The sequence below is a fragment of the Cantharellus anzutake genome (assembly GCF_015039405.1).
Source record: "Cantharellus anzutake strain C23 chromosome Unknown EI90scaffold_50, whole genome shotgun sequence".
Lineage (NCBI taxonomy): Eukaryota > Fungi > Basidiomycota > Agaricomycetes > Cantharellales > Hydnaceae > Cantharellus > Cantharellus anzutake.
The window spans coordinates 83,791-111,719 of record NW_024067000.1 but is presented as its reverse complement, the minus strand read 5'-3'; the positions used below and the strand labels follow the sequence as shown (position 1 = coordinate 111,719).

Below are 27,929 nucleotides of genomic sequence, written 5' to 3'. Positions count from 1 at the left end.
TGAGCTCAGTGGACATGGTAGGGGAGCTCCCAGAGTCAAAGGGATACAATTCCATCCTCGTAGTGGTGGACTGCCTATCCAAACGCATCCACACGGTCCCCACTGTGACAACCATGGACTCGGAGGGTATCGCACGGCTCTTCCTAGAGCACGTCTGGAGGCGCCATGGGCTCCCTGAGGAGATCCTCAGCGATAGAGGGAGTGCCTTCATCTCCTGCTTCTCAAAAGAGCTCGCGGACCTCCTAGGTGTCAAGCTCACCCCCTCTGCGCCCTACCACCCCCAGACGGATGGACAGATGGAGCGGGTCAATCAGGAGATCGAGGCCTACCTCCAGGTGTTCGTCAACCATCGCCAGGATGACTGGGCGGATTGGCTCCCTTTAGCGGAATTCTCATATAATAACCGCATCCACTCCTCCACCCACCGAACCCCTTTCGAACTCGACACCGGCCAACACCCCAGGATGGGGACAGAACCCACACGCACGTCTGAGGTGGAAGCCGCTGATGCATTCTCGTCAAGGATGATGAAAATGCAGGAGGAGGCGAAAGCAGCGCTGGAACACGCAGCAGACGAAATGGCCCGCTACTATGACCAAGATCGCGAGACGGCCCCAAAGTATCAAGAAGGTGACCAAGTCTGGCTCAACGTGCAAAACTACACGACCGACCGCCCGACCAAAAAGTTGGACCACAAATGGCTTGGCCCCTTCAAGATCGTCAAAGTCGTCTCCCTGGCTGCCATCAAACTTCAACTCACCGCACGACAGAAAGGAGTCCACCCAGTTGTATCCGTGACAAACGTCAGACCATACCACCCGGACAACATCAGGGAACGACCCACCGACCCACGCCCAGGCCCAGAGCTTGTAGATGGAGATGAAGAATATGAAGTCGAGAAAGTACTGGACTCTAAGTGGCTACGCCGGAAACTCTGGTATCTAGTGAAGTTCGCTGGCTGGCCAAACTCAGAGAACCAATGGCTCCAGTGGGACCACTTAGTCCATGCCCCCAACCGGATCGAGGAATTCCACAGGATGCACCCCCAGGCCCCGGGAAGAGAGAGGGAGAACCACCTGGCCGCTTCGAGGCAAAGCGGCTTAAGGAGGGGGTGATGTCAGGGCACACCTGCCTGACCCGGCCCCACCTGGCCCCACTTCACCCGGTACCCCGCCACCCCGCCACCCGGTCTTCCCCTACCTCCTCCCTTCTTCTTTCTTTCCTTCTTTCTCCATTCCACTCCCTCTTTACTTATTCCACCTTCTCTTTATTTTCTCTTTATTCTACACAGACGACCTTTCCTTGTATCAATGTACCATTGACCCACCTGCAGTGTGCTCACGACACGCCCAGCCCAGGCGCCTCGGGCGACCCCCGCTGTGTCCAGCTCGCGCGTTCACAGCGGACGCCCTCAGGATCCCCCACGGGGACACGGGTGACTACAGCTGTATGCGAGGATGACGTGGCACCCGTCATGTGACCTAAGCCGCATGTATATAAACATACCTGAAGTGGGAACCGAAGAAGTAGCCTTCTTCTCACCCTTTTCCACTTCAGGTAAGTAACATAGTATTCCCTTTTAATAATAATAACACCCTTTCCCACTTCAGTCTAAGTGGCCAGGGACTGCCTCCTGAGCCGGGCCCGTCAGTACGCATGCCTGCTCCACACCCTGCGAGGCTTCTAGTGTCGGGCGTCTCACCTGGGCCTCCTCTACCCTGGACGCGTCCCTGACAGGCAAGAGGAGAAGTCGTCAAAATATGGGCAGATCCTCGAGAAATCATAATGACAGCAATTGACAGCGTTCAAGACATGAAATACCCACCAATGTGCATTGTGGTGAAATTGGATAGATACCAAGGAAAGTGCATCCAAGGGTTGGAAGAGGGAACAATCCCCATATTTCCGATTCTTCGATCTTTCGACATATTCATGCCAAACAGTGACAAAAAGAAGGTCCACCGATGCCAGATCACGATGGATAGCGTGTATGCATTTACAGATTATCGTGCACAAGGACAAACCATCGACTACTTATGGGCAGACATCGGGACACCTCTGAAAGGAAGCCTAACACCGTTCAATGCATATGTGACATTGTCGAGGGCACAAGGCCGATCAAATGTACGATTGCTGCGAGACTTCAAAGACAGCCTCTTCATGACAACACCATGTGAGGTGTTAGAACAAGAAGACGAACGATTAATGAATCTCAATAGAGAAACTAAGCAAGACTGGGAAAGAAGGCAAGGATGAAGAGGACAGAGGATGGATGGCTAGATGGGAAATAACAAGAACAAAAGAAAAAATATATCGCATGTCTCCAGCCAATGAAAGTGTGGGAAGGCTTGAAGTAATCAAACAGCAAGCTGGAAATTATATTGAATTTAACAATTGCATCAGATGACCACGCAGCAACTAAATGGGTGAACACGTCAGATTCAGCGTCAGTTTTCACATAATATTAACACTGGAGAGTGACCTGCTGTGCAGGTAATATAGATCAAATTTAGGGATATAAATGCAGTTAATCTGAAATTACTTAGGGAAAATGAGTGGGAAAATGGGGGGGAAATGGAGGGGAAATGGGAGGGGGAATGAGGGGAAAATTGAAGGGGGGAAATGGGGAGAAAATGGGGGAAATTTGTTGATGAGTGACTTATGATCTCGGAGCTGGACTAGAAGTGTGAAGCTCAGTCTCAGCTAATATGCATGAAGAACTAAATTGTATTACCTAGAAGTGTGAAGCTAAAGGTAATATACATATTGTAAGTTACAATTGTAAAGGAAATAGTAGTAAAGGAATGTGATAACTAACCTCAGTCTCAGCTAATATGCATGAAGAACTGAGGGAAAAGAAATGAATTCAAAATGAATGAATATACCCGTGGCCTGGCATGGGTTAGTCTGAAATAATATAAAAGAGGTGTTGTGACTAAGTAGTCATGCTAGCGTGGGAATGTGGCTGTACGAAAACTTGTCCGGCCTCCCATAGCACATGGTTCCTCCAACAAAATTTGGAGGGGGGATGAGGAGAGGAATTGGGAGGGGAATGGGGGGGAAATTGAGGAGGGAATTGAAGGGGGGAATGTGTTGGAGGAACTGTGTGCTATGGGAGGCCAGATGAGTTTTCGTACAGCCACATTCCCATGTAGCATGACTACTTGGTCACAACACCTTTTCTTCTTACTTATTTTGGTCACTTTGGACTTATCCATGAAGGCCACAAACTATATTCAATCTTTTGAATTAGTTTCTTTTTCCCTCAGTTCTCACGCACATAGTGAGACTGAGGTTAGTTATCTTCCTTTTATTTCTTATATCTTATACTCATTGTATATTACCTTATAGCTACTATCTACTAGGTAATATAATAGTTCTTGCACATTAGCTTGAGACTGAGCTTTAGCATTAGAGCAAGTGGTTATTCTGTTAGAATGAGGGGGGAATTGGGGGGGGAATGAGGGGAAAATTGAGGGGGGGAATGGGGTGAAATTTGGAGGGGGGAATGAGGGGGAAATGAGGAGAAAATTAAGGAGGAATTGGGGGGGGGGGGAAATGAGGGGAAAATTGAAGGGGGGGATGGGGGGGGGGGGGGAATGAGGGGGGAAAATTGAAAGGGGGGAATGGGGTGAAATTTGGAGGGGAGAATGAGGGGGAATTAGGGGGGGATGAAGGGGAAAATTGAGGGGGAACTGGGGGGTTTCTAAAAACTTGGAAAAAGTCAGGGAAAATTAAGGAAAATTCAGAAAATTGGGGCACTTTCTAAAAAAGGAGAATGTCCAAAAAATCAGGGGAAATTAGGGGAAAAATCAGAGATGTTGGGATAAGTTAGGGAGAGATATTTCAGGAAATTAGGAATAATTGGAAAAAAATTAAAATCACTTTTTTGATAATTCAATGTGCATTGGAAAGTGCCAAAGTGGGGCAATGTAGCAATGTATGTTTCAGTGTTGAAAAAGTCTCCCACCATGCTTTGGTGAGCCAAATAACTATGGCTTTTTGGCCATGGGAAATTTGGTGTCAGAGGCTTGGATGATATCTGAAGAATACATCAGCTTTTTGTTTGCATTATTGGGTGGTATTTTTAATTTACTTCATTTGGAACACTTTTTTAAAACTGATTTATACCCTACATAACATGCATGGTTACATTGCCACACTTTGGTGCTTTCCAATTCACATAGAATCATCAAAATTGGTTGAGTTTTGAGTGAGAAATGAGATGAAAGATAAAGTGCAAATTTTTGAATTTTGGAGTTTTCCTCAAATTTTGTAAATAGCAATAAACAAATAAGGTGCTGATTTTAGTAAACACAAAAGGTATATGAGGTCTATGAGCCCACTGAGCTCATAGAGCTTTCAGAGCAATGACAATGGCCATTTTACCCACACATATATCCATATTATCTGTGCACTACTGGTGCCAAAATAACTAAGCACATTTCATGGAGATGTGAAGAGCATCCATTATTTAAAAACAAAAAGCTCTATGAGCTCCCTGAGATCAGTGAGCTCATAGAGTCCATAGAGCTTTTCAAGTAATGATACTGGCCATTGTCAAAGATCTGGATTATTGTCGGAGACGGAATATTGTCGGAGTCAGAATACTGTCAGAGTCGGAACACTGTCAGGAAGCGGATAGAAGATGGATTGGGTTCTGTCTGAGTCGAGGTCGGAGGTGACGCAGAGGTCTGTTGGAGCGCATGTGTGCGGATACGTGGGCGGAAATATGCGGCGCGTCCGGAAGCGCTGTTCAAGGTTAGCAGAGTGGGATCGCGGCCTCAGCGACTCAGGTGGAGCGCTGTGCCCTGAGCTTGACGTTTGGGGGAGATCCCATATTTACAGATTGACACTCACAGCGGACTTCAAACAAGACTTGCGAGCGGAGCAGACCTGTAGGAGGAGCGCGGACTCTGCAAGCACGGACTCAGAGGGGGGGAAGCCCCCTTTGCAGAAGGAGAGACTCAGACCAGACAGGGGGGTACTCTAGTTGATTTCAGACTGAGGTCCCCAAAAGTATTTACAAGGTATATAAATAGGCAAGAGGGAATATAGAAAGGCCGGTCAGTCCGGCGTGGTCCGGTGCGGAGATAAGCGGGGATTGTCAAACTAAAATAAGGACAAGAGCCCGGGAACTGGAAACAAGGAACAGATCAATAAACAATAAGTGGCAAGGGTTATTGATGAATAACTGAATGAGATCAATAACCTAGTGCCAATAAAGAGGGGATCAAATGCCAATATTGGCAGGGGAGCAAACAATAAATGGCACTCGGCAAAGAATGAATGATAAGCTGCCAAGTGACAAATGGCCAGAGGAAAAGCGGAGGTCAGCGCGCAGCGCCGATACAAGTCCGCAAATAAGCGGGGTCGGTGCGGTGCCGACACAAGTCCGCGAACAGAGGTTGATCTGCCAGCACTGTCACACAAGGACAGCATGAAGGCCAACAGAGGTACAGAGGTGTTGACCTGACCAGAGGTGTCAAGGGCAACCAGAAGTGGCCAGAAGGTGCAGAGATGGGCAGAGGGTGCGGAGTGGGCAGAGGGTGCGGAATGCACGGAAGCGGGGCATGGCTGTGACCACATAGCGGGAAGTGATGAGTGTGGTTCGGATGGAGACAAGGCAGGCATGACTGAATGCTGGGAGCGCCAAGGGCTCAGGAACTGGAGGTAAGGTCGGAATACCGGCAGGGTCTAGGTTCTGATTACTGGCCAAGTCTCACGCAGTAAGGCAGGAGGCCAGACATGGGGTTGGGGGCTGGTTAGGAGGGGTTTCGGGTCTGCGGATTCGCCTATCGGCATTGGTTCGCCACTGACGGAGCCCCGGGATTTGTCGGTCATGACAGCCATTTAACACGCATTTCCAAAAATGTATATACATATTATCTTTGCACTTCTGCATCCTTAGGAGAACAAAATCATTTAAATATTTCTCCACCCAATGTGTAGAGGGTGCACAGCAAAAAGACTCAATTTGCTCACAGAGCTCTGTGAGCTCCCTACCAAGTTTGCTGATGAATTCTCCATCAATTTGGACATGGTCTGTTGCATTAGATAGCCATAGTTATGGCAAGTGGGTAGACACAAAGGGAGCATTGTAGGGGTGATGGTCACAGACACCCCAAACAGGCAAAATATCGGGTGTCACATGCGGGAAAATAGTGGAAAACCTACAGCGGAAGGATGGCCGGAATTTCGTGACAAGCCCATAGTACAGATGGTAGAGGATGTGAAGGTGATTCCAACGCACATTGCGCAAGGAAGATCGGCTGGGAACTCATCAAGATATGAGGATTTCAGATGTTGTGCTGCATTGGATGTCACATGTCCATTGTGCATGTGTGGGAAATGGGGTGCACAGACAGTCTCTGGTGTCCCTCAGACCTTGGAAAAATAGTCATTGTTCATGATGTGACTGGTCGGGAGGATCTACCAAATTTGGGACTATGGGGATATGTAGTTGGAAAGTTTGAGAAATGTGCCGGTTGTTCCCCACAATTTTCCCTATCTCACCCAATTCTCCATCAATTTGAACATGGTTTGTTTCGTTGGATAGCTGTGGTTTAGGAAAGCTGGTAGGCATGAAGGGAGCGCCGTTGTACCGAGTGGTTTGGGCTGGAGATGGAAGTTGGGATTTCTGCGGCCACTTTCTATTGTTTTATATTTTGTTGCTTGTGATTTTTGTGTTTCTCATTTATTTTTCTCTTGGGACATGACCAGAGGGAGTCATATGGAACCTTCTGGAAGCTTGCAGATGTATTCAGGGTCAGTTGTATATAGGATTAGGTAGTTTGACTATGTACAGAGAGTCTCCCCCCCTCCTCCCACCTAGCTTGGAGTCAGTGTGCTCTGGGGTGTGACTGTTGGAATTTTTGCATGTGGTCTTTTAGGAAAACCTAAAGGTTGGACATACTGGGAATCAAACTCCAGTCCTCTGGATCATGAACTCAGTGTGCACAGCCATTACACCATATGCCCTGTTAGGCTGAGGTGGTTATTTCAACAGTGATGAGAGTGGTATGAGTATTAAGAGACTAAGGCACAGGTCTTTAGGGCAATTCCACCCCAGTGTTGTTCAGTTCAATCCCTGCTAAGGCAAGTTGTAGTTACCTCTTATAATACCTGGCAACTCAATCCCTGCTAAGTCCTTTGAGGAGCTAAGGACAGGGTCCGGCACCCTGATATCCGGAACATCACACACACCCAGTCCTGAGGCCAGGCTGTCCCTGAGTGAGGACCGAGCCCTGACACTGTCAGACCTAGCTTTTTGGTACTATTGCAGGATGATACGTGTGCTGTTGGATGGTACACATGAAATAGGGGGTACCATAAAGGCAATCCATACCTCAGCAGCAACACTTGCAAGATCAGATGTAAGCTTAGGCAAAAACTGATGATTTTGTGAATGTCTGTCTGTGCATATCTAACTAATAAATAATTGCCAAGGGTCATCTACGAGATCTGATTGGTTTGGTTCTCCCCAAACCCAGGTTTTGAACTGCTCTGATTGGCTCTTTCATCTTACCTCATCCCTGTTGAACTACTTATGTCGCTACTTCCACCCTCTGTGCATTCCCCTTCTTATGACCTCTCCTTTTATACACATGCCTGTATCTTATGTCATTGTTTAACTTCATCTGATTCCCTATTCATACACAGATATGTTCCCATCACATCATGGTCCATTGCATGTTTTCATTTGTTCTGCATCAATTATCGGTTTTACTCAGGCTCACTCCTCCAGTCACCATTGAGGTGCATCGCTGGTGCTTGGGGGCCTTTGCCTGATTCCTTTTCTCATCACATGCTTGATTTATACATCCATGACCACATCACATGAATGATCCACACACCTGAGTTACTGGCTCTCTCATCAATGCTCTCCTAGGGTGTGCACTTGCAGGCATTTCGATCTTTTTGAAACGCAGGGAGTTTTTGGGACTCGCTGCTATTACAAAGATTTCAAATGCCTGTCAGAGACCAGGTTGAGATGAAGGAGTGTCTCCATGAAGGAGGGCTTCAGCCTCAGTGACTTATGCCAGGAGCGCTGTGCCTAGTAAACACGTCCATGCCCTAACTTACTAACTGGCCACCAGAACTGAAGAGGGTAAACTCTAGTCGATTTTATTACTGGAGTGTAACCTATGTACAAGTTAAGTATATATATAGTTACAGTGAGGGCAGGTCCAAAAATGGCAGAGCGGAGCTAACGGGGTTAGACATTAGCTGATTGAATATTACCGACAAGTCGGGTTACGGGGTTAGTGGAAAGGCAGGCGATAACCCAGAAACGGAAAGGAGGGATAGGCCCGAAGGTGGGCTTTGCAGGGCAAGCAAGTGTATTGTCCAGCGGAGGCAGGAGTGCGCTAGCGGACATCGGAGCTGTCCGGAAGCCTTCAGGGCTCTGTACTTAGGGAGGCATAGGTAATAAATTGAAAGGAGGGGGTGGTGACCATTGAGGGGTACCGAGGGAGTTGCAGAATACGGAGGCTCCGAGGTTAGTGGAGAAGGAGCGGGGGTAGACCGGAGGGATCGGAGGGATCGGAAGTCGATGGCCGGGGATGGATATGACAATGCCCCTACACACTGTAACCATTCTGGGTGTTTCTGCACAGCAGAGGGTTCCACGGACTCACTGCTATGGCAGAGACATGAATCGGTCCCTCCCACTCTATTCACTCATCCATCACTTTCTTTCTGACCTTCATCCAACTGAGCATAGTATCTCACCATTGTGTGTTCTCATCTAATCGGACTTTTTAATTGGACTTTGAGCTTTGGAAACTTCAAGCCTGTAATACATCTTCCTTTCTCAGTCTTTTCCGATGGCAAGTGCGATTGCCGTTCTTTCTCCTGTTTGACATCCAATGGCCAGAAATCCTCATTCTACTGCTCTTTCCTCCAGATCAACATACATACTTCTTAATGCACATTCACCCCTTTCTAACACTCTAACACAATTTCACAAGCACAATACTCTCCAACAACCAATATTGGGCTTATTTCACCCAATTGTCCCTATGTCCGACCACTTCCAATGGCGATCCACCCCATGTGGATGGTGTGGCACTGTACTTTTGGAATCCAAAAGTGTGGATTGGTGTTGCTGCCGTGGCACCAAATGTCTTCCATGCCTTCCACCATTACCCCCCTGTCTAGCTTCTTTCATCAGCACCTCACCCACCAATGCAGGGAATGCATCCCAAGCATTGAACTATTTGTTCAATCTGAGTGCACAAGCTGTATCTGGAGAATTTCATTCCTTTCAAGGTATGACACTCCTTCTCTTTCACACTCTGTGTTAGAATGGGGCTGATACAGACGACTCCGGAGTGGAATCGGAGACTTAGCGTGGAGGGACCTTGGCCTCAGCGACTCAAGCGGAGTGCTGTGCCATTGCTGTTTGTCCATTTGGTCCTTAATTTCACAGTAGGTGAGCAGGAAGTCTCTAGGGGGCATTTCAGGTCGATTTCGGACTGAACCAAAATGAGTATGTACAAGCGCCGATATATATAATGGAGGGGGCAAAAGCACAAGGAAACAAAGGGGAACCGAATCGGAACGAAGACGTCCGAACAGGAACAAAGGGTAGAAGAAGTGGAGCGGTACCGAAGGTCATAAGGTAGGACCTGTGATATGTCTGAAAGGAGGTAGGGAGGGCAAGGCCCAGAGGGGCAGGAGGATGAGGAGAAGTGGGGGTGATGACTAACTGGCTAGAATGGGAAGAAGCAGTAGTCCAAATAGGGATGAGGGGTAAACGCGAGAGATACATTACAAGCAGCGAAAGTGCCGAAGGCAATCCGCGAAGCTCGGGGGTTGCGGAGCTTATGGAGGTTATGGAGGTGGGGTTGAAAGTCCGAGGGATATTGGCAATGGTGTTTACGTAGTATGAGGTCACCAATGCAATGGACTAAGACCGAGGTGGAGTCAAAGTCCGAGGTCGGGACTATGACGGAGGCTCGGAGCGAAGGTACGAGCAGTGTCTGAGTAGGAAGTACGGGACAGCAGTGGAAGGTCGTAACTTGGCGGAAGGGTGGCGGAGGAGTACCAGAGGGAGGAGAGAGGGGAAAGGTAAGGAAGAGGGAGTGGCAGAAAGGAGAGTTGTCAGGTCCGAAGGTGAGTATCGGAGCGGACGGGGGAAGTGTAGGAGGATGACAGGAGGGTGGAGGTGTTGTGAAGGGGGAGCGGAGGAGGAGGAGGAGGAGGAGTAGTAGGAGGGTGGCGAGAGGGGCGGTGTTCGGTCCGAGGTGAGTATCAGAGCAGATGGAGATAGGGTAGGAGAGGAAGGGAGGAGTAGAGGTGGTGTGGGGGGTAGAAGGAGGTGTGTTGCCAGGACCGAAGGTGAGTATCGGAACGGCAGCGGTAGGGTATGACTCCAGAGGTGGAGAGGGTGGAGGTCCGGAAGTCGGGTTGGGGTCGGGTATGCATGGATATGACACTCTGACCTCAAATGTTCAGGGTAGGTCCTTATTCTCTGTGTATCACTGGTCGCACATATCATCATATCTTTCTGAGTCAAAGATTGGGTCATCCCATCAATTGGTTTTTATATGATCTGTTGGGAGCTACTCCTGCCATTTTACAATCTAATGTCCCACCTTGCACTGTGGATGCTATCCATCAAGAATTCATGGCGAACAATCCTTTATTTCGAAACTTCCAAGATTTTGCACAGTTCCAACCCCATCTGCAAGACATCTCCATGCAATCAAGATCCGGGAGTGTCCAATGAAATTGCTGCCATCTATCATGTCAGTTTTGGTGCAACTCATGATCCGTGCTGTGTCATATCCATCCATGGCCATCACCCTCCACCACCTCTGGTCCTTCTGGATTGCCTCCACTCCTTCATCACTAACCTCGGAGCCTCCAGATTCCGCAATCCCCTCACTCCCCCAATGGTCACCACTCCCTCATTTCAATATATTACCTATGCCTCCCTAAGTATGGAACCCTGAAGGTCTCCGGACAGCTCCAATGTCTGCAAGTGCACCCCCACTTCCACCAGGCAACTCAGTTGCCTTCCCTGCAAGTCTACCTTCAGGCCATCCTTGCATGTGGTACAAAATTTCCTCTTCCCATTTCACATTTTGTCAGACCCCCTGACTGCTGTCCGACAGGCTTTCCTTACTCCCCTCAATGCATTGGTTGACAAGTTTAATGAAACATTACTGCAATGATTGCCTGGTCCTTTATGTCAGTGATTGCATTCTAATTCAGTTAGTGCTGTCACTCAATCCCCGGTCCTCCAGCCATTCACTTTAGCTACAATTCATCGTTGATGATGATGGGACACTGAATGATTCTCACATTGTTGCATCCCCAGACTACTTGGCACTTGTGGTGTGCACAGAAGCACCTAATCATGAGCTAAAATTGAAACCAGGTGCCATCTGTGCTCTACTACACAACCTGTCTGTACCGAAAGGATTGGTGAAAAATCAACAGGTGCTGATTGTCAGCTGTCGATCACGTTGGATAGAAGTTCAGGTACTGGGAGTCCTCACCTCACGAGGATGCAAAGGCCCCCAATTCAATGAAGTCCATCTGGACTGCTTGATTCACGGATTAGGGGGACCTGCGTTCGACCTTGGAATAAGACTCCGAGACGAAACCCTCCTGAGAGGAGACAAGGGCATGTTCCTCGAAGTTCTCAACATATTGATGAGAACCTTCATTAAAGCCTCTGCCACATTGAATGTGACAAAGAAGTACCACAACGTTAAATATGAAGCAGAAAAAGGCCTAAACCAGTTCTACCTAGAACTGTCTAAAGCAGCATCCCAGATGGTGATGCCACCAGACCAGGTGTCCTTCAATGCCAGGTTCCTAAACTACATTCCCCTTGAATGGAAGAGGGAAATGATCGCTCATGACAGAATCAGAGTGGACTTCTCCTCAAATGAGGAGATATTAAAAGCAATATCTCATGTAGACAAGATAATCAATGGGCTGAAGATGTCTTCAGCCTACAAATCGGGATATCATACCCAAACAACTACCACGGCAACCATGAGCCACAGTAGAACCCTCCCATCAGGAAAGAAGGCTGAAGAGCCAAAATCCAGATGGAAAGAGGACACATCCTCGAAAAACTCGAGGAAAACTGACCAAAAGTCAGTTCCAATTTGCAGCAAATGCAGCAAAATAGGGCAAACAAAAAATTGCCCAAGACACAATGCAACAAGCGACGAAAAACCAAGGCACATAGCTGCCATGGAGATTGCGAACACATCAGAAGAGGAGTCGGAAGACTCATCAGACAAAAAACCAGAGAACAACTCTGGTAACTCCGGAGCATCAAGCTTCGAAGTAGAGGACCCATACAAAGGACCTCAATACTCACCTGACTCAGAGGGTGAGGAAGTCAACGTTGGAACCATAAGAATGGGCCCGATGTCAGTCGTTGATTACGATGACATAAATTATAAAATCAAACTGGCTGTAGCATGCCAGTCAGAAAACACAGCAGACGAAAAAGTTGCCAAAGCCTTGGTGGAAGCACCAAGAAAAGACGCCTTGGGGAAATACACCCAAGTACCCAAGGAAAACAAGGAAAAAGGGAAGAAGGACCAAAAGCCCATCAAAACCCAGACCCCCTTGTTTGATGCGAAATTACGCATCTCGAAAGACATGGGAAAATACCCTGCAAACAGACTGCTCTCAACAAAGAGAATGCTGACAGCTCATATAAAAATAGCAGGTGTAAAAGCCTACATGCTATTTGACAGTGGAGCCAAAATGGACACTATATCGCCGGACCTCATCTGCATGGTCCATATCTGTCAGGGGATGGACCCCGGGTCCCCATGACCCCTCTCTCTATAGCCCACAGCCCTGTGTGTAAACAGCCTATCCTAAGGCACAACCTACTGTGGGTAAGAAAGTGAGAAGAAGGTTCACTTCTCACTTTCCCACAGTGGCCCGATATGGCGAAAACTTCCGGGGATACCCAGAAGTCACATGAAGGTAGGATCTGGGGACCGGAGCATGCGGTGCACAGATCATGCGGCGCAGGAAGTGCGTGCGGGAAATGGAGCGGGTCCGGGCTAAGTCAGGGTATGTGCCCTGACAATATCCCAATTCTCCAATTGGAGAACCCAGTCATCCTTCAACTGGGGATGAAAGGAACAAGATCACAGATCCTGTTTGGAACAAACGTGGATGTTGAGATCAACGGCCATGTAGAAAAACACTACTTCAATGTAATTAACATCGATAGATACAACACCATATTTGGCACCCCCTGGTTAAACCAAAACCAGGTAAGCTTAGACTTCCGGTCCCACAAAGTGAGAACGGTGAACAAGGGCAACATAGATACCCTTGGAGTCAGCAAAGTGTCAGGGACCAACCCGGGGTCGAGAGCACCCGGGTGTATCGCCCAGGGCTGAGGGTCCGGTAGGTATGACGCAGGTGCATGTAACAACGGGCCCGAAGCAGATAAGGGTCCCTGGCCACTCAGGCTAAAGTGGGAAATGTGAGAAGAAGGTTGCTTCTCAGTTCCCACTTAGGCTGTGTTTATATACATGTGGTTGAAGGCCACATGGGAAGCGCCACATCATCTAAGCACACAGCCACAGCCATCCGGGTACCTCCGTAAGAGGTCCTAGGAGCGTCCGGTGTGCAGGAGGTCATCTGGTGTGTCTGGGTCCGGGCGCGTTACACTGCAGCTGGGTCAATGGTACATTGATACAAAGGAAGTCGTCCGGGTGATAAGAAAAGAATAAAGAGGAAAGAGAAGAGAAAAGAGAGGGGAGAAGAAGAGGAAGAGTAAAAGTAGAAGAGGGGGGAGGTTGGGAGGAGCAGATGGTGGGGCACCGGGTCAGGTGGGGCCGGGTCAGGCAGGTGTGCCCTGACACAAAGACCATGTGACAAGATCACATGGATGGAAAACTCGAGCAAGAGCTCGAGAACAACCAAAAAAGAAGCCCCCCTGACAAGGAGGTGGGATTGAAACACACCTCAGGGTAATTGAAAGAAAGTACCCTGAAGGTTGGCCCAACCCTAGTCCGGAAGGACTAGAACTTCCAGACATACCACATCTGGAAGGTCTCTCCATGAACAACCCCAAGTTCGAAATACTCAGGGAGTGGTGGGGGGAGAAATTCGAAACCGTAATGGCACCAGTGCCATTAGAAATGCCTCCCTTGAGGGAGGTGAACCATCAAATCCTGTTGAAGGATCTGAACAAGAAATTTCAGGAAAACACCCCGAGATGTCCTGCAGCACTGCAGGAAGGCGACCAAAATAGATCGCTATGTAAAAGCGGGATGGTGTCAGGGCACACCTGCCTGACCCGGTCCACCCGGACCCACCCTGTCAGGGATGCGTCCAGGGTCGAGGGGGCCCGGGTATAGCGCCCAGCGCTGAAGACCTCGCTGGGGTTGGATCGGGCATGCGTGCTGGCAGGCCCAATAGGGGACAGCTGTCCCTGGCCACTCAGACTGAAGTTGTCATATCCATCCCTGGCCACCGACTTCCGGTCCCTCTGATCCCTCCGGTCTAACTCCGCTCCTCCCTCACTAACCTCGGAGCTCCCATATTCCGCAATCCTCTCGGTACCCCTCGATGGTCACCACCCCCTCATTTCAATTTATTACCTACGCCTCCCTAAGTATGGAGGCCCGAAGACTTCCGGACAGCTCCGACATCCGCTAGTGCACTCCCATCTCCGCTGGGCAATACACTCGCCTGCCCTGCAGAGCCCACCTTCAGGCCTATCCCTCCTTTCCGTTTCTGGGTTATCGCCTGCCTTTCCGCTAACCCTGTGACCCGACTCATCGGTAATATTCAGTCGGCTAATGTTTAACCCTGTTAGCTCCGCTCTGTTCGGCTCCGCCAATTGCGGACCCATCTTCGCTGTAACCATATATATATCCCACTTGTACATAGGTTACACTCCAGTAATAAAATCAACTAGAGTTACCCCCCTTCGGTTCTGATTGCCAGTCAGTAAGTTAGGGCACAGACGTGTCACTAGGCACAGCGCTCTTGGCAGAAGTCGCTGAGGCCAAAGCCCTCCGCTACAGAGACTCTCCCTCGTCTCGAATCTGGCCGCTGACAGAAGTGGAAAAGGTGAGAAGAAGGTTACTTCTTCGGTTCCCACTTCAGGTACATTGTATGTACATGCGGCTTGAGTCACATGACGGATGCCACGTCATCCTCGGAGACAGCCGCAGCCATCCAGGTGTCCCCACAGGGGATCCCGAGGGTATCCGGTGCAGGCACATGTGCTAGGCACAGTGGGGAGCCATCCGGGGAGCCTGGGTCGGGCAGGTCAATGGTACATTGATGCAAAGGAAAGTGGTCCATGTAAATAGAAGGAATAAACAGGAGGGAAATGATGGGAAGAATGAAATAAAGAAAAGGGAAAAGAAAGAGAAGAAAGAAGGAAGGAAAGAGGGAGGAGGGAAGGAGGGAGGGAAAGGATGGGGAGCGGGGTAGAGGGTGAGGTGTGGCCGGGTGGACCCAGGTGGGCTCGGGTCAGGCGGGTGTGCCCTGACACACCCGGCCACACCACACCCGCTCCCCACTGTCCATCCCTCTCCCTCCTCCTTCCTCCCTCTCCCCCTCTTTCTTTTCTCTCTTTCTTCTCATCTTTCTCTTCCTGTTTATTCCTTCTATCTACACGGACCACCTCCCTTTGTATCAATGTACTATTGACCCATCTGGCCCACACACCCTGGACGGCTTCCTGCTGTGCCCAGCACGTGCGCATGCAGCGGACGCTCTCAGGATCCCCCACGGGGACACCCGGATGGCTGCAGCTGTCTCTGAGGATGACGTGGCACTCGTCATGTGACTCAAGCTGCATGTACATAAATGTACCTGAAGTGGGAACCGAAGAAGTAACCTTCTTCTCACATTCTCCACTTCAGTCTGAATGGCCAGGGACTGCTGTCCCTTCCCGGACCTGCCAGCACACACACCCGGTTCACACCCCACGAGGGCCCTTCTGCTGGGCGGTATGTCTGGGCCCCCTCTACCCTGGACACATCCCTGACAGATGGTGGTATTCTGTGAACAGCGAGCGAGCATGCCCACTACTGTGTATCCGCAAAGCAGATGGATCTTTGCGCACAGTAATAGATGCATGTCAGGGATGCATCCAGGGTCGAGGGGGTCCGGGGGTAATGCCCGGCACTGAGGCCATCACGGGGCTGTCAGGGACCGACCCGGGGTCGAGAGCGTCTGGGTATGTCACCCGGGGCTGAGGGCCTGGTAGGGTGGAGCACAGGGGTGCGTAACAATGGGCCTGAAGCAAACAAGGGTCCTTGGCCACTTAGGCTAAAGTGGGAAGTGTGTTATTATTATTAGCAAGGGAATGTAAGCTACTTGCCTAAAGTGGGAAGTGTGAGAAGAAGGTTACTTCTCAGTTCCCACTTAGGCTGTGTTTATGTACATGCGGTTGGAGGTCACGTGGGGAGTGCCATGTCATCTATGCGCACAGCTGTGTTCGCCTGGGCATCTCCGTAAGAGGTCTCAGGCACGTCCGGTGTGTAGGGCATCACCCGGTGTGTCTGGGTCCGGGTGTGTTGCACAGTCTGGTTAATGGTACATTGAGCAAGGAAGTCGTCCGTGTAATAGAAAAGGAAAGAAGGAGAAAGAAAGGAAAGAAGAAGAAGGAAGAAGGAAGAAGGGGAAAGGAGAGGGAGAGAAGGGAGGAGAGAGGATGGGGGTAGCGGGTGAGGGTAGTGGAATCGGGTGGGGTCGGACCGGATGGAGTGGGGTCAGGTGGGTGTGCCCTGACAGCGTCTAAGACACACGGAATAATCTCTGGCTTATTTTTATTAATAATATCTGAGCTGCTGGATTGCAAGGCATGATGCATGCGTCTGAGGGGCACAAAATGGCCTCTGGCTTATTTTAAATATTTCTATCACTGATATCTGGGCCACTGGATTGCCAGGTGAGAGGCATGCATCCAGGACGCACAGAATGACATCTTGGTTATTTTTTTTAAATTTTCTATTAGTGATATTTGAGCTGTTGGATTGCCAGGCATGAGGCATGCATCAAAGATGCACAGAATGGCCTCTGGTCTATTTTTTAATATTCTTTCTGAGTTGTTGGTGGTGCCCCAAATTCCACCAGACTATCGACTCAAGAAGCACAAAATGGATCAACCCTGATACTTTATTTTGAAAATGATGGACCCAGGTTCCAAAATGCCCTATAATGGAAACTATACTACTTACCTGAAGCGGGAATGTTGAGAAGAAGGTTACTTCTTCGGTTCCCACCCCAGGTGTGTTTATATACATGGGGCTTGGGTCACATGAGATCCACCACGTCACCCCACATACAGCCACAGTCACCCGGGTGTCCCTGCAGGGGATCCCGAGGGCATATGCTGCACATGCATGCACTAGGTTGCACCCTAGAGCCGTCTGGGGCATCCAGGGCTGGGCATGTCATGTGCGTGTCACGGGCAGGTCAATAATACATAGATATAAGGGAAAGGTCGTCTATGTGAGATAGAAGTAGAAATAGAAATAGAAATAGAAATAGAAATGGAAGAGAGGTAGAGAGGGGAAGGAATAGGAAGGAAGGGTGCAGGATGGGGGGGAGGTACCGGGTGAGGTGGGCCCAGGTGGAGGCGGGTCGGGCGGGTGTGCCCTGACAGTTGCACACATGTTCAATTCTCACTCAGTACACTTTTGTTTCTCATTCTTCCATATAATAATTGTTGATGTTTCCATGTTTCCATTTGTTCTGTACTGTCATCTCTGTACACAACCAATCCTGATTCAACTTCCAGACCCTCCTCTTCACCACCTCCAGAGTCCTACCCTATCCCAGTCCACTCTGATATCCACCTTCAAACCTGACACCACCTTCCTCTCCTCCCTCCACCCCTTCCATCCCTCTCCTGCCAACCTCCACCAAGTTACAACCTTCTGCCACCATCCCATACCCTGCACTCTGACACTGCTCATACCTTCACTCCAAGATCCCATCATGGTCCTGACCTCGGACTTTGACTCCACCTCAGCTTAAGTCCATTGCATTGGCGACCTCATTTCACGTAAACACCATTGCCAATATTCCTTGGACTTTCAACCCTGCCTCCATAGCTCCATTGCCTCTGAGCTTCACAGACCTACCTTGGCACTTTCACTGTTGGTATTGTATATCTTGCACTTCTCCCTCACCCCTAATTGGACTACTGCTTCTTCACATTTAGGCAGTTAGTCATCACCCCCACTTCCCCTCATCCTCCTGCCCCTCTGGGCTTTGCCCTCCTTACCTCCTTTCAGATGTACCATAGAGTCTAACCCTTGACCCTTGGTACCATTCTGCTTCCATAATTCCCTTTGTCTCTGTTTGGATGCCTTTGTTCCATTTCAGACCCCCTTTGTTTTCTCATGCTTTCATCTCTCTATTATATATAGGTGCTTGTACATACTTGATTGACCCTCAGTCTAGAATGCCCCCCAGAGACTTTTTGCTTGCCATGTCTGAAATTAAGGACAAACAGGACAAACAGCAATGGCACAGCACTCCCCTTGAGTCACTGAGGCCAAGGTCCCTCCCTATTGCTGTGCTCTAACACATATGGAGTATAGACTATGGGTTGGTTTTGTCATATCTGTACAATCCCGACCTCCACTCCGGGCTCCCAGAACTCCAAAACTGACTTCCAGAGTCCTACTTCCCTTCTGCCACCTCCTCCTTGCTGACTTCCAAGAGGTTACCCCACCTCCGGCTCCAACACCACCTTCAGTCCGACTCCGGAACATTCCGGTTCCGACCTCATCCTCAACACCTTCCAGATGAGCATGCAACACCTATGCTCCCGACTCCGGACCTCCGCTCCGGAATCCCGGTTGCATCTCCGTCTCCGGAACCTCCGGTCTTAGCTCTGACCTCGGACTTTGACCCCACCTCCGCTTATACCCATTGTATCGGTTAGCTCATTCCATTTAATTATGTTTGCCAATATTCCGGAGTTTAACTTCCGAGTTCAGACTTTCCGGACTTACATCGGACCTTGCAACTATTGCATTGCTCCATTCAATTCCGCTATTCTCCCTCATTCCTATTTGGGCTGCTGCTTCCTTTCTATTCAGTCAGCTGGCCATTCCCCACTCCCATCCTCCTTCCTTCCTCCTTGGGCCTTGGCCCTTCACTCCTCCTTTGGGAAACACCATTGAGTCAAACACTTGACCCTCGGTGTTGTTCCTCCTTCCAGCTCCCTTTGTCTGCTTTCGGAGTACCCTTGCTCCTTTTGATTCCGGACCCCTCCTTATATACAATGTACATAGTAACTTGTAACCTCAGTCCAAAATCGACCTGAAATGCCCCCAAGAGACTTTCCCTCTGCTAGATCCGAAATTAGGGACCCCCAGGACAACCAGCAATGGCACAGCGCTCTGCCTGAGTCGCTGAGGCCAAGGTCCTTCCATGCTAAGTCTCCAATTCCACTCCGGAGTCATCCAAATCTGCCTGTTCTAACAGGTTTGGGGATAATTACTGCATGGGTTAACACCAAACATTACATTGTGCAACCTACGTACAACTCAGTCTGTGCAACAACTAAGCTATTATTAGCCATGGGGACATCATCTTGTGGATTAAGGGATCATGGGAACATCATGTGAGGGAACTAAGTAGCATGAAGTTGCATTTACTGCGCTTTTGAGGGAATCTGTCCAATAAAAAGTGAAAGGGATATGAATATGTTTTGTGGGAAATCACCCTCAGAAATTGGCAATTCAGTGAAATTTTTATTATCAATACAGTTAGGTTGTGTTGCAATACAGTATGTTAGTGCTGCCAGCCCATTGGCAATGACAACTGGTCCTCATTGATGATGGCTGCAGCACTGAAGGACCCAGCTCTCGATTGGCTGAACCACCATGGACATGTTTAGCTCTGAACTTCTGCCCACCACCACCATCTCATAATCAAGCACACTGCTGCAGAGATCAAGCATCTCCTCATCCTAATGTCTAAAACTGGGAGATTGCACAGGTGACCTGTCTCAGCAATCAAACGGTGCATCATATTCACCCAACTTGCAGGCAAAGGATCCCTTTTGGGAGAGTTGGCAACTGTGGGGGTAGTCGCAAACTCAACAACTGGGGTCTGGATGTGAGTACAATAGATCACAGTCATCCATTGATTCCACTTATTCAACATTCTGACAAGGTTATTATGACAGTTACAATGAGGAATTACGCACTGCATACAGGCAACATACAGGTCAGCATCATACTGCGGAACAGCTTGTTTTTGTGGCTGAAACCATAACACCTCTATGCTCCCTACCCTCAGTGTTGAGGGCATACTCCATGTCAATATTCAGGAGGGACCGGTTACATTCAACAAACAATTTCATTCATTCTATCTCTCCTCACATGAATCTGTTCCCCCTCCCTCAGTCTCTTCTCGGTATGTATAACTGGTCAATCCATAGATCTGATGAGCTTGAAGAAACATGTGCTGACCAGTTTGTAGCCATTCAAGCTCAACCCCAATATCACAGAGGTGTTCAACTTGTGTTCCCCCAACTCAGACTCAATGAGGAATGCAGAATAGCTAGGTGCTAATGTACTGTATTGCAATATTAACTGTATTGATAATAAAAATTCCACTGAATGGCCAATTTCTGAGGGTGATTTCCCCTGAAACATATTCATACCCCTTTCACTTTTTATCAGACAGATTCCCTCAAAAGCACTGGGTAGGAGTCTGAGTAATATGCAGAATATAAGTGTCAGGGCACAGCCCTCAACCCCACTCACCCTCAGACACCCTTTCCCTTTCCCTAACCACCCTCTCTGTCAGGGACAGCTCCGAAAGCGGTGAGGTCCCGGCATGCGGGACTCGGTGGGATGAATAGTGGCTGTGCATAGCGGCGATCCCGTTGCGGGGTGAGCATCCCCAACCACTTAGTCTGAAGTGGGAATGTGAGAAGAAGGCTACTTCTTCGGTTCCCACCCCAGCTGTTATTATATACATGCAGGATTGGTCACGTGGGGTGCGCCACGTCACCCTCGCACACAGCCATGGTTCTCCGGGTGCCTCCGCAGGAGATCCCGAGAGGGCCCGCTGTGGGTGTGGGGTGAGTGTGGCGGCGGTAGCGGTGATGTAGGGATGGTAAGATACAGGAGGGGAAATGGGCATGCATGCCGGTGGTACATCAAACAGCAGGAAAGGTGGTCCATGTAAGAGAGAGAGAAGGAACGAAAGAGAGAAGGAACGAAAGAGAGAAAGAAAGGAAGAAAGAAAGAAAGGAGAAAAGGAAGCAGTGCGGAGCAGGGAAGCAGAGTGGGGGTCGGGTGGGGCGTGCCGGGGCATGCCCTGACACTGTCCCCACATCTCCCCATTCCCCTATCCTTCCCCCTACTGTTTCACACAATGATGTGCACACACGGACCCATGGGAATGTTCTGGGCGAGCAACTCACCCAGAAATGCACAGCCACAGCCGTCTGCAAAATCATGGTACTGCTCTGGAATGGCTGAAAGGTCAACAGTTTTGGAGGATGAAGAAGCAGTGTGGAGCTTAGCTTCTAACAGGAGTGTGCTCAGGCTATATGAAGTAGAGCCTTCGAGTTTGCACAACTTTGCAAATGTGGAGTGGCTAATGAACTCGATGGATGGAGCCTGGTGGTCAGATGCAATTGGTGTAATCAGGGTAGTGGAGTCAACAGGCAGAATAGGTTCCAGATGTGACAGAGGGGTGCACACAGAGGCAGGACTGGTATGTTTGGAGGTTTGGAACAAGATACTGCTCTTTACCCAGTCAATCAATGGATTGTGGTGGGTGAGCCAGTTGTGTCCTAGAACCATGGAACAAGTACCATCCAGTGAGGTGATGTAGAAAGTCATCTGGGTGATATTACTGGAAGCAAAATGGAGTTTAATGTCCACTGCTTTAGTGATGATGGAATTTGTGGTCCCATCAAACAAGTGGAGAGACAAAGGTGAAACTGGATGGGTCGACAGGTTGTTTTTAATCACAAACTTTTTGTTAATGAAACAATCCAACGATCCTGAATCAATGAGAGCTGGATATTGCTCATCAGGGGTGTTTTTATTAATAGGAGGGACAGAAGTAACAGACAAAGGAGAAAGAGGAAGTGAGGACAAAGGATTTGGAGCAACAGGTGATGAAGGAGGTAGACCATTTGGAGAAAACAGTTTTCCTGGATCAACAACAGATGGGAGAGAAGAGGAGAGAGTAGACCATTTTCAGAAAGAAGAGAAGAAGAAAAAGGAATGAAAGAGATGGGAATGATGAGGGAGGATGTTTCGGATATTCAGGCAGCACTTAAGCGAACCTCTTTGATAGCATGCAAGGGAGTAATGCAACCCAGGGTTTGTGCTGAGTCCATGGAGTTGCAAACTACAGGAGGAGCCATAGAGGGCGCAGTCTGGGCAGTTTGTGCCTCAGAAGTGCAAGAAGATGATTTGGGCAGTCTTTGACCATATGGCCAGACAAACCACAAAACATACAAAGATTCCTGTCGAAACGGTGAAGGAGAGAATGAAGGAAGGTCAGTTGGGAGGTTCAAACGAGACCACCACCAAGCTGTTCCTGTCATATCCCGGAATCCCGACCCCGTGCACTCCCACCACATCACACCTTCCTAACAACTTCACCATCCCCTACACCACGCCTCCCCACTCCCCAAGTCACCTCCCCTCCTGACTGTCTCAGCTCCGGTCTGGTTGCGGCACACTGAACCTTGGCCACTCCCATCCCGGAAGCTCAGTTCCGAGTCGGAACATTTGGAGACTCCAGATTTGCTCCGATATCCCGATGGACCTCCGACATCCCGTGACACACCCTTAAACCATTTCTCCACCCATTTCATTTATTTGAGTCACCCAACATCCTTCGGATATGCAACTCCACTTTCGGAGTTACCTGCATCCTTCAGTGGTCTCACTCACATCATCACTTATTAGTCACCCTCCACTCTTAGCACAACTATCTTCTTCTTACCATTCAGTCGGCTAACCCCCCTTACCCATTTCTCATTCCCATTCATTTTCCGGCCTCTTACTCCGCCCTCTATGGTCCGACACCTCGGTTCCCCATTAAAGATATCGTTCGGGACCTTTCGGTACCTCTTGGTATCATTCGGCACCTTTCGGTGTCATCCCATTGTCATCCGGACTTTGACTAAGTCCTTACCACTCCCCTTTATAAATACCCATAGATTAGAACCTGTAGCTCCTCAGTTCTAATCTCAACTAATATGCTACCCAAAGTCCCTCTGAGTGAATCCCGTTCTGTTCTACAAGATACCTCAGACATAAGAAATACAAGGACTAACTGAGATGTAACGGAGGCACAGCGCTCCCTCCGAGTCGCTGAGGCCACGTCCCTCTTAGAGCCTCTTGTACCATCCAGCAGAACTGGGCAGACTGGAGAAGCTTCGGTCCACCACCAGAGCTCTCGGATTCCCCCTCTAGTTGTGCCCTGCCTGCATTCGGACTCATGCATTTACCCCTACGATCCGGGTTTTTGACAGTTCCCTGGTTCTTTAGTTAGGATGGGGAAGTGTACTAGTAATATTTGTTGTAATTATAGTACCAATCTGAGTGTTTTGGCTAATTCTATTTTATGGGTTAGTCTAAAAGTTTCTGAGAATTGACTTACAGATAAACCAAGCCCTGCGGAGCTGTTCCTCTATTGTAATTTCTTAATTTGTCTGGGTGTAATTCTGTGTAGAGTTGTTTAATTTGGATTTTAACTTGAATTAAATCTTCTACTTGGTGAAGTTTCAAAGATTCTACTCAGTTAATGGATTTAGATTGTGTCTGGAGTATCCCTTGAGTTTGTTTTATTTTTGTCTTATTTTATTGCTTGTTTTAACAGTAGCAAAATAACTGTTTTGTGTTTACACTTTGAAATCTGGAGTGTTAACCAGCTCTCCTGTTGAAATATCTACTTAATATTTCTCTCCTTAATTGCTGCCTTTTACTACAGTGGCAATCTTAACTGTATATCACTTTTTTGTGCTTGTCAGGGCACACCCGCCTGACCCGGCTCCACCTGGCCCAACGTGACCCGGTACCCCGCTGGTCCACCCTTCCTTACCTCCTCCCCCTTTCCCTTCTTTCCCCCTCATCCTTCCCTCCTCAGTTTCTCCTTATCTTACTTCTTCTTTATTCTCTCTTTATTCTACATGGACGACTTTCTCTGTATCAATGTACCATTGACCCATCTGCAGCACACCCACCATGTACCCAGCCCAGGCACCTTGGGTGACTTCCCGCTGTGCCCAGCACGCGCGCCTGCACCGGATGCCCTCAGGATCTCCCACAGAGATACCCAGGTGGTTACAGCTGTGTGCAAGGGTGACATGGCACCCATCATGTGATCCAAGCCGCATGTATATAAACGAACCTGAAGTGGGAACCGAAGAAGTAGCCTTCTTCTCAACTTTCCACTTCAGTCTAAGTGGCCAGGGACCACTGTCCTGCATTGGGCCTGTCAGTATGCACGCCCGATCCGCCCCCTGCCAGGCTCTCAGTCCTGGACGCTACACCTGGGCCCCCTCGACCCCGGGTGAGTCCCTGACACATGGGAAAGTAGTTTCCATGGAGGTTCTCTGACTGTTTTTATAGTCAAATCTTGGTCGATTGTCCTAATTCTAGGTTTAATATTTGCTATAAATTCCCCCGAGAATTCCGTCTTGTTGATGCTAAGCTTGAAGTATTTTTGCTAATTTTATTTCTTCCATTTTATCATATGTAGTCGTAATAATTCGTAAAAATTCGTAAAAATTCAGGTTCTTCAAACTCCTCATACCTACTTGTCGTATGGGGTTTTGTGATTTATCTGGCATATTTCCATAATGGGTTTCCATAGTGTGACCGTTATTTCTCCTACAACGGTGCTTATGCTCTTCTGGCATTAGCTTGTGTCAGGGACACATCCAGGGTAGAGGGGGTCCAGATGTATCGCCTGGCAGAAGGGCCCTTGTGGGGTGCAAACTGGGCATGTGTACTGGCAGGTCTGGAAAGGGACAGCAGTCCCTGGCCACTCAGACTGAAGTGGAGAATGTGAGAAGAAGGTTACTTCTTCAGTTCCCACTTCAGGTACATTTATGTACATGTGGCTTGAGTCACATGACAGGTGCCACGTCATCCTTGGAGACAGCCATGGCCATCTGGGTGTCCCTGTGGGGGGATCCTGAGAGCATCCACTGCATGCATGTGTGCTGGGCACAGCAGGAAGCCATCCAGGGTGTGTGGGCCAGATGGGTCAATAGTACATTGATACAAAGGAAAGTGGTCCGTGTAGATAGAAGGAAGAGAAAGATGAGAAGAATGAAATAAAGAAAGGAGAAGAAAAGGGAGAGAAGAAAGAGGGAAAGAGGGAGGAAGGAGGAAGGAGAAGGATGGACAGTGGGGAGCAGGTGAGTGTCAGGGACTTGTCCAGGGTCGAGGGGGCCTGGGTGTAGCATCCGGGACTGAGAGCCTGGCAGGGGGCGGATCGGGCATGCATACTGACAGGCCCGATGCAGGACAGTGGTCCCTGGCCACTTAGACTGAAGTGGAAAGTTGTTATTATCATTAAAGGAGAGATATTGTACTACTTACCTGAAGTGGAAAGTTGAGAAGAAGGCTACTTCTTCAGTTCCCACTTCAGGTTTGTTTATATACATGCGGCTTGGATCACATGATGGGTGCCACGTCACCCTCGCACACAGCCATAACCACCTGGGTATCTCTGTGGGAGATCCCGAGGGCATCCGGTGCAGGCGCGCGTGCTGGGCACAGTGGGAAGTCGCCCAAGGTGCCTGGGCTGGGTACATGGTGGGTGTGCTGCAGATGGGTCAATGGTACATTGATACAGAGAAAGTTGTCCATGTAGAATAAAGAGAGAATAAAGAAGAAGTAAGATAAGGAGAAACTGAGGAGGGAAGGATGAGGGGGAAAGAAGGGAAAGGGGGAGGAGGTAAGGAAGGGTGGACCAGCAGGGTACCAGGTCAGGTTGGGCCGGGTGGAGCTGGGTCAGGCGGGTGTGCCCTGACAGTGAGGTGTGGCCGGGTGGGTCCGGGTGGACCCGGGTCAGGTGGGTGTGCCCTGACAGCTTGCCATTCTCACTGAGTTTTGAAGAGAGGTCTGGTTTGGCTGTGGGGCATCCTTCAGACTTCTTATGGTCTTTAGGAGGCTTTGCAGCCACAATGGGAGTGGAGGCAGAGGGAGTAGGGGGAGGATGGAAGGAAGTACTTGCCGACTGAGATGCAGCAGACTTGTTGAAGGTAGTGGCAGAGGAGGGCGGAGGTCTAACATGTCGTGTGTTAGAACGGGGCTGATACAGACGACTCCGGAGTGGAATCGGAGACTTAGCATGGAGGGACCTTGGCCTCAGCGACTCAAGCGGAGCGCTGTGCCATTGCTGTTTGTCCATTTGGTCCTTAATTTCACAGTAGGTGAGCAGGAAGTCTCTAGGGGGCATTTCAGGTCGATTTCGGACTGAACCAAAACGAGTATGTACAAGCGCCGATATATATAATCGAGGGGGCAAAAGCACAAGGAAACAAAGGGGAACCGAATCGGAACGAAGACGTCCGAACAGGAACAAAGGGTAGAAGAAGCGGAGCGGTACCGAAGGTCATAAGGCAGGACCTGTGATACGTCCGAAAGGAGGTAGGGAGGGCGAGGCCCAGAGGGGCAGGAGGATGAGGAGAAGTGGGGGTGATGACTAACTGGCTAGAATGGGAAGAAGCAGTAGTCCAAATAGGGATGAGGGGTAAACGCGAGAGATACATTACAAGCAGCGAAAGTGCTGAAGGCAATCCATGAAGCTCGGGGGTTGCGGAGCTTACAGAGGTTATGGAGGCGGGGTTGAAAGTCCGAGGGATATTGGCAATGGTGTTTACGTAGTATGAGGTCACCAATGCAATGGACTAAGACCGAGGTGGAGTCAAAGTCCGAGGTAGGGACTATGATGGAGGCTCGGAGCAAAGGTACGAGCGGTGTCCAAGTACGAAGTACGGGACAGCAGTGGAAGGTCGTAACTTGGCGGAAGGGTGGCCGAGGAGTACCAGAGGGAGGAGAGAGGGGAAAGGTAAGGGGGAAGGAGTGGCGGAAAGGAGGGTTGTCAGGTCCGGGGGTGAGTATCGGAGCAGACGGGGGAAGCATAGGAGGATGACGGGAGGGTGGAGGCTGGGTGAAGGAGGAGCGGAGCAGGAGGGTGGAGAAGTAGTAGGATCGGGTATGCACGGATATGACATCGTGCAGCTTCAGCCTTACGCTTCCAATATCATGTGTCGAACGTCTGTGCAAGTTTTCAGAGGGCAGCAAGTGAAGTAGGTTTGGTGACATGTGAGAAATCGTCCTTGAGATGCTCTGGCAGTCCATTGTTGTGGGGACAACTCTGTGCACCACAAAAAGTCGGATTCTGCAGAATTTGCCCATCAACACACACTACATACCCACTGACACTTCCAATGATCATTCTACCACTATCCAACACTCCATACACTCACTCCTTATTTTTCCATATTTTCCCCATCATTCCCGACAACCCCAAGCAAAATTCCCATGCTGTCAGGGCATGCCCCGACATGCCCTGCCCGATCCCCGCTCCGCACCGCCTCTCCCTCCTCTCCCTCTTCCTTTCTCCTGTTCTCCTTTCCTCCTTTCTTTCTTTCTCTCTTTCTCTTACATGGACCACCTTTCCCCCTGCTCAATGTATCACCGGCGCACATGCCCATCTCCCCTCCTGTATCTTACATCCCTATACTGCCACCACCGCCACTGCACTCGCCTTGCACCCACAGTGGGCCCTCTTGGGATCTTCCACAGAAGCACCCGGAGAGCCGTGGCTGTGTGCAAGGGTGACGTGGCGCACCCCACATGATCATTCCCGCATGTATATAATAACAGCTGGAGTGGGAACCGAAGAAGTAGCCTTCCCTTTTAATGATGACTCACATTTCCACTTCA

General features: G+C 49.4%; 1 protein-coding gene and 1 non-coding gene across 2 annotated transcripts; one reads left to right on the top strand and one right to left on the bottom strand.

The window, feature by feature from the left end:
- Window positions 1-1,977: 1,977 nt before the first annotated feature.
- Window positions 1,978-2,256, top strand: EI90DRAFT_2931402 (uncharacterized protein; the record flags this gene model as incomplete). Its single annotated transcript, XM_039055055.1, has 1 exon — window positions 1,978-2,256. The coding sequence occupies one exon, from the start codon at window positions 1,978-1,980 to the stop codon at window positions 2,254-2,256; it is 279 nt and encodes a 92-aa protein (XP_038912389.1).
- Window positions 2,257-6,907: 4,651 nt separating this feature from the next.
- EI90DRAFT_t198 lies at window positions 6,908-6,981 on the bottom strand. Its single transcript has one exon. It is a non-coding gene; the product is annotated as a tRNA-Met (tRNA).
- Window positions 6,982-27,929: the final 20,948 nt, after the last annotated feature.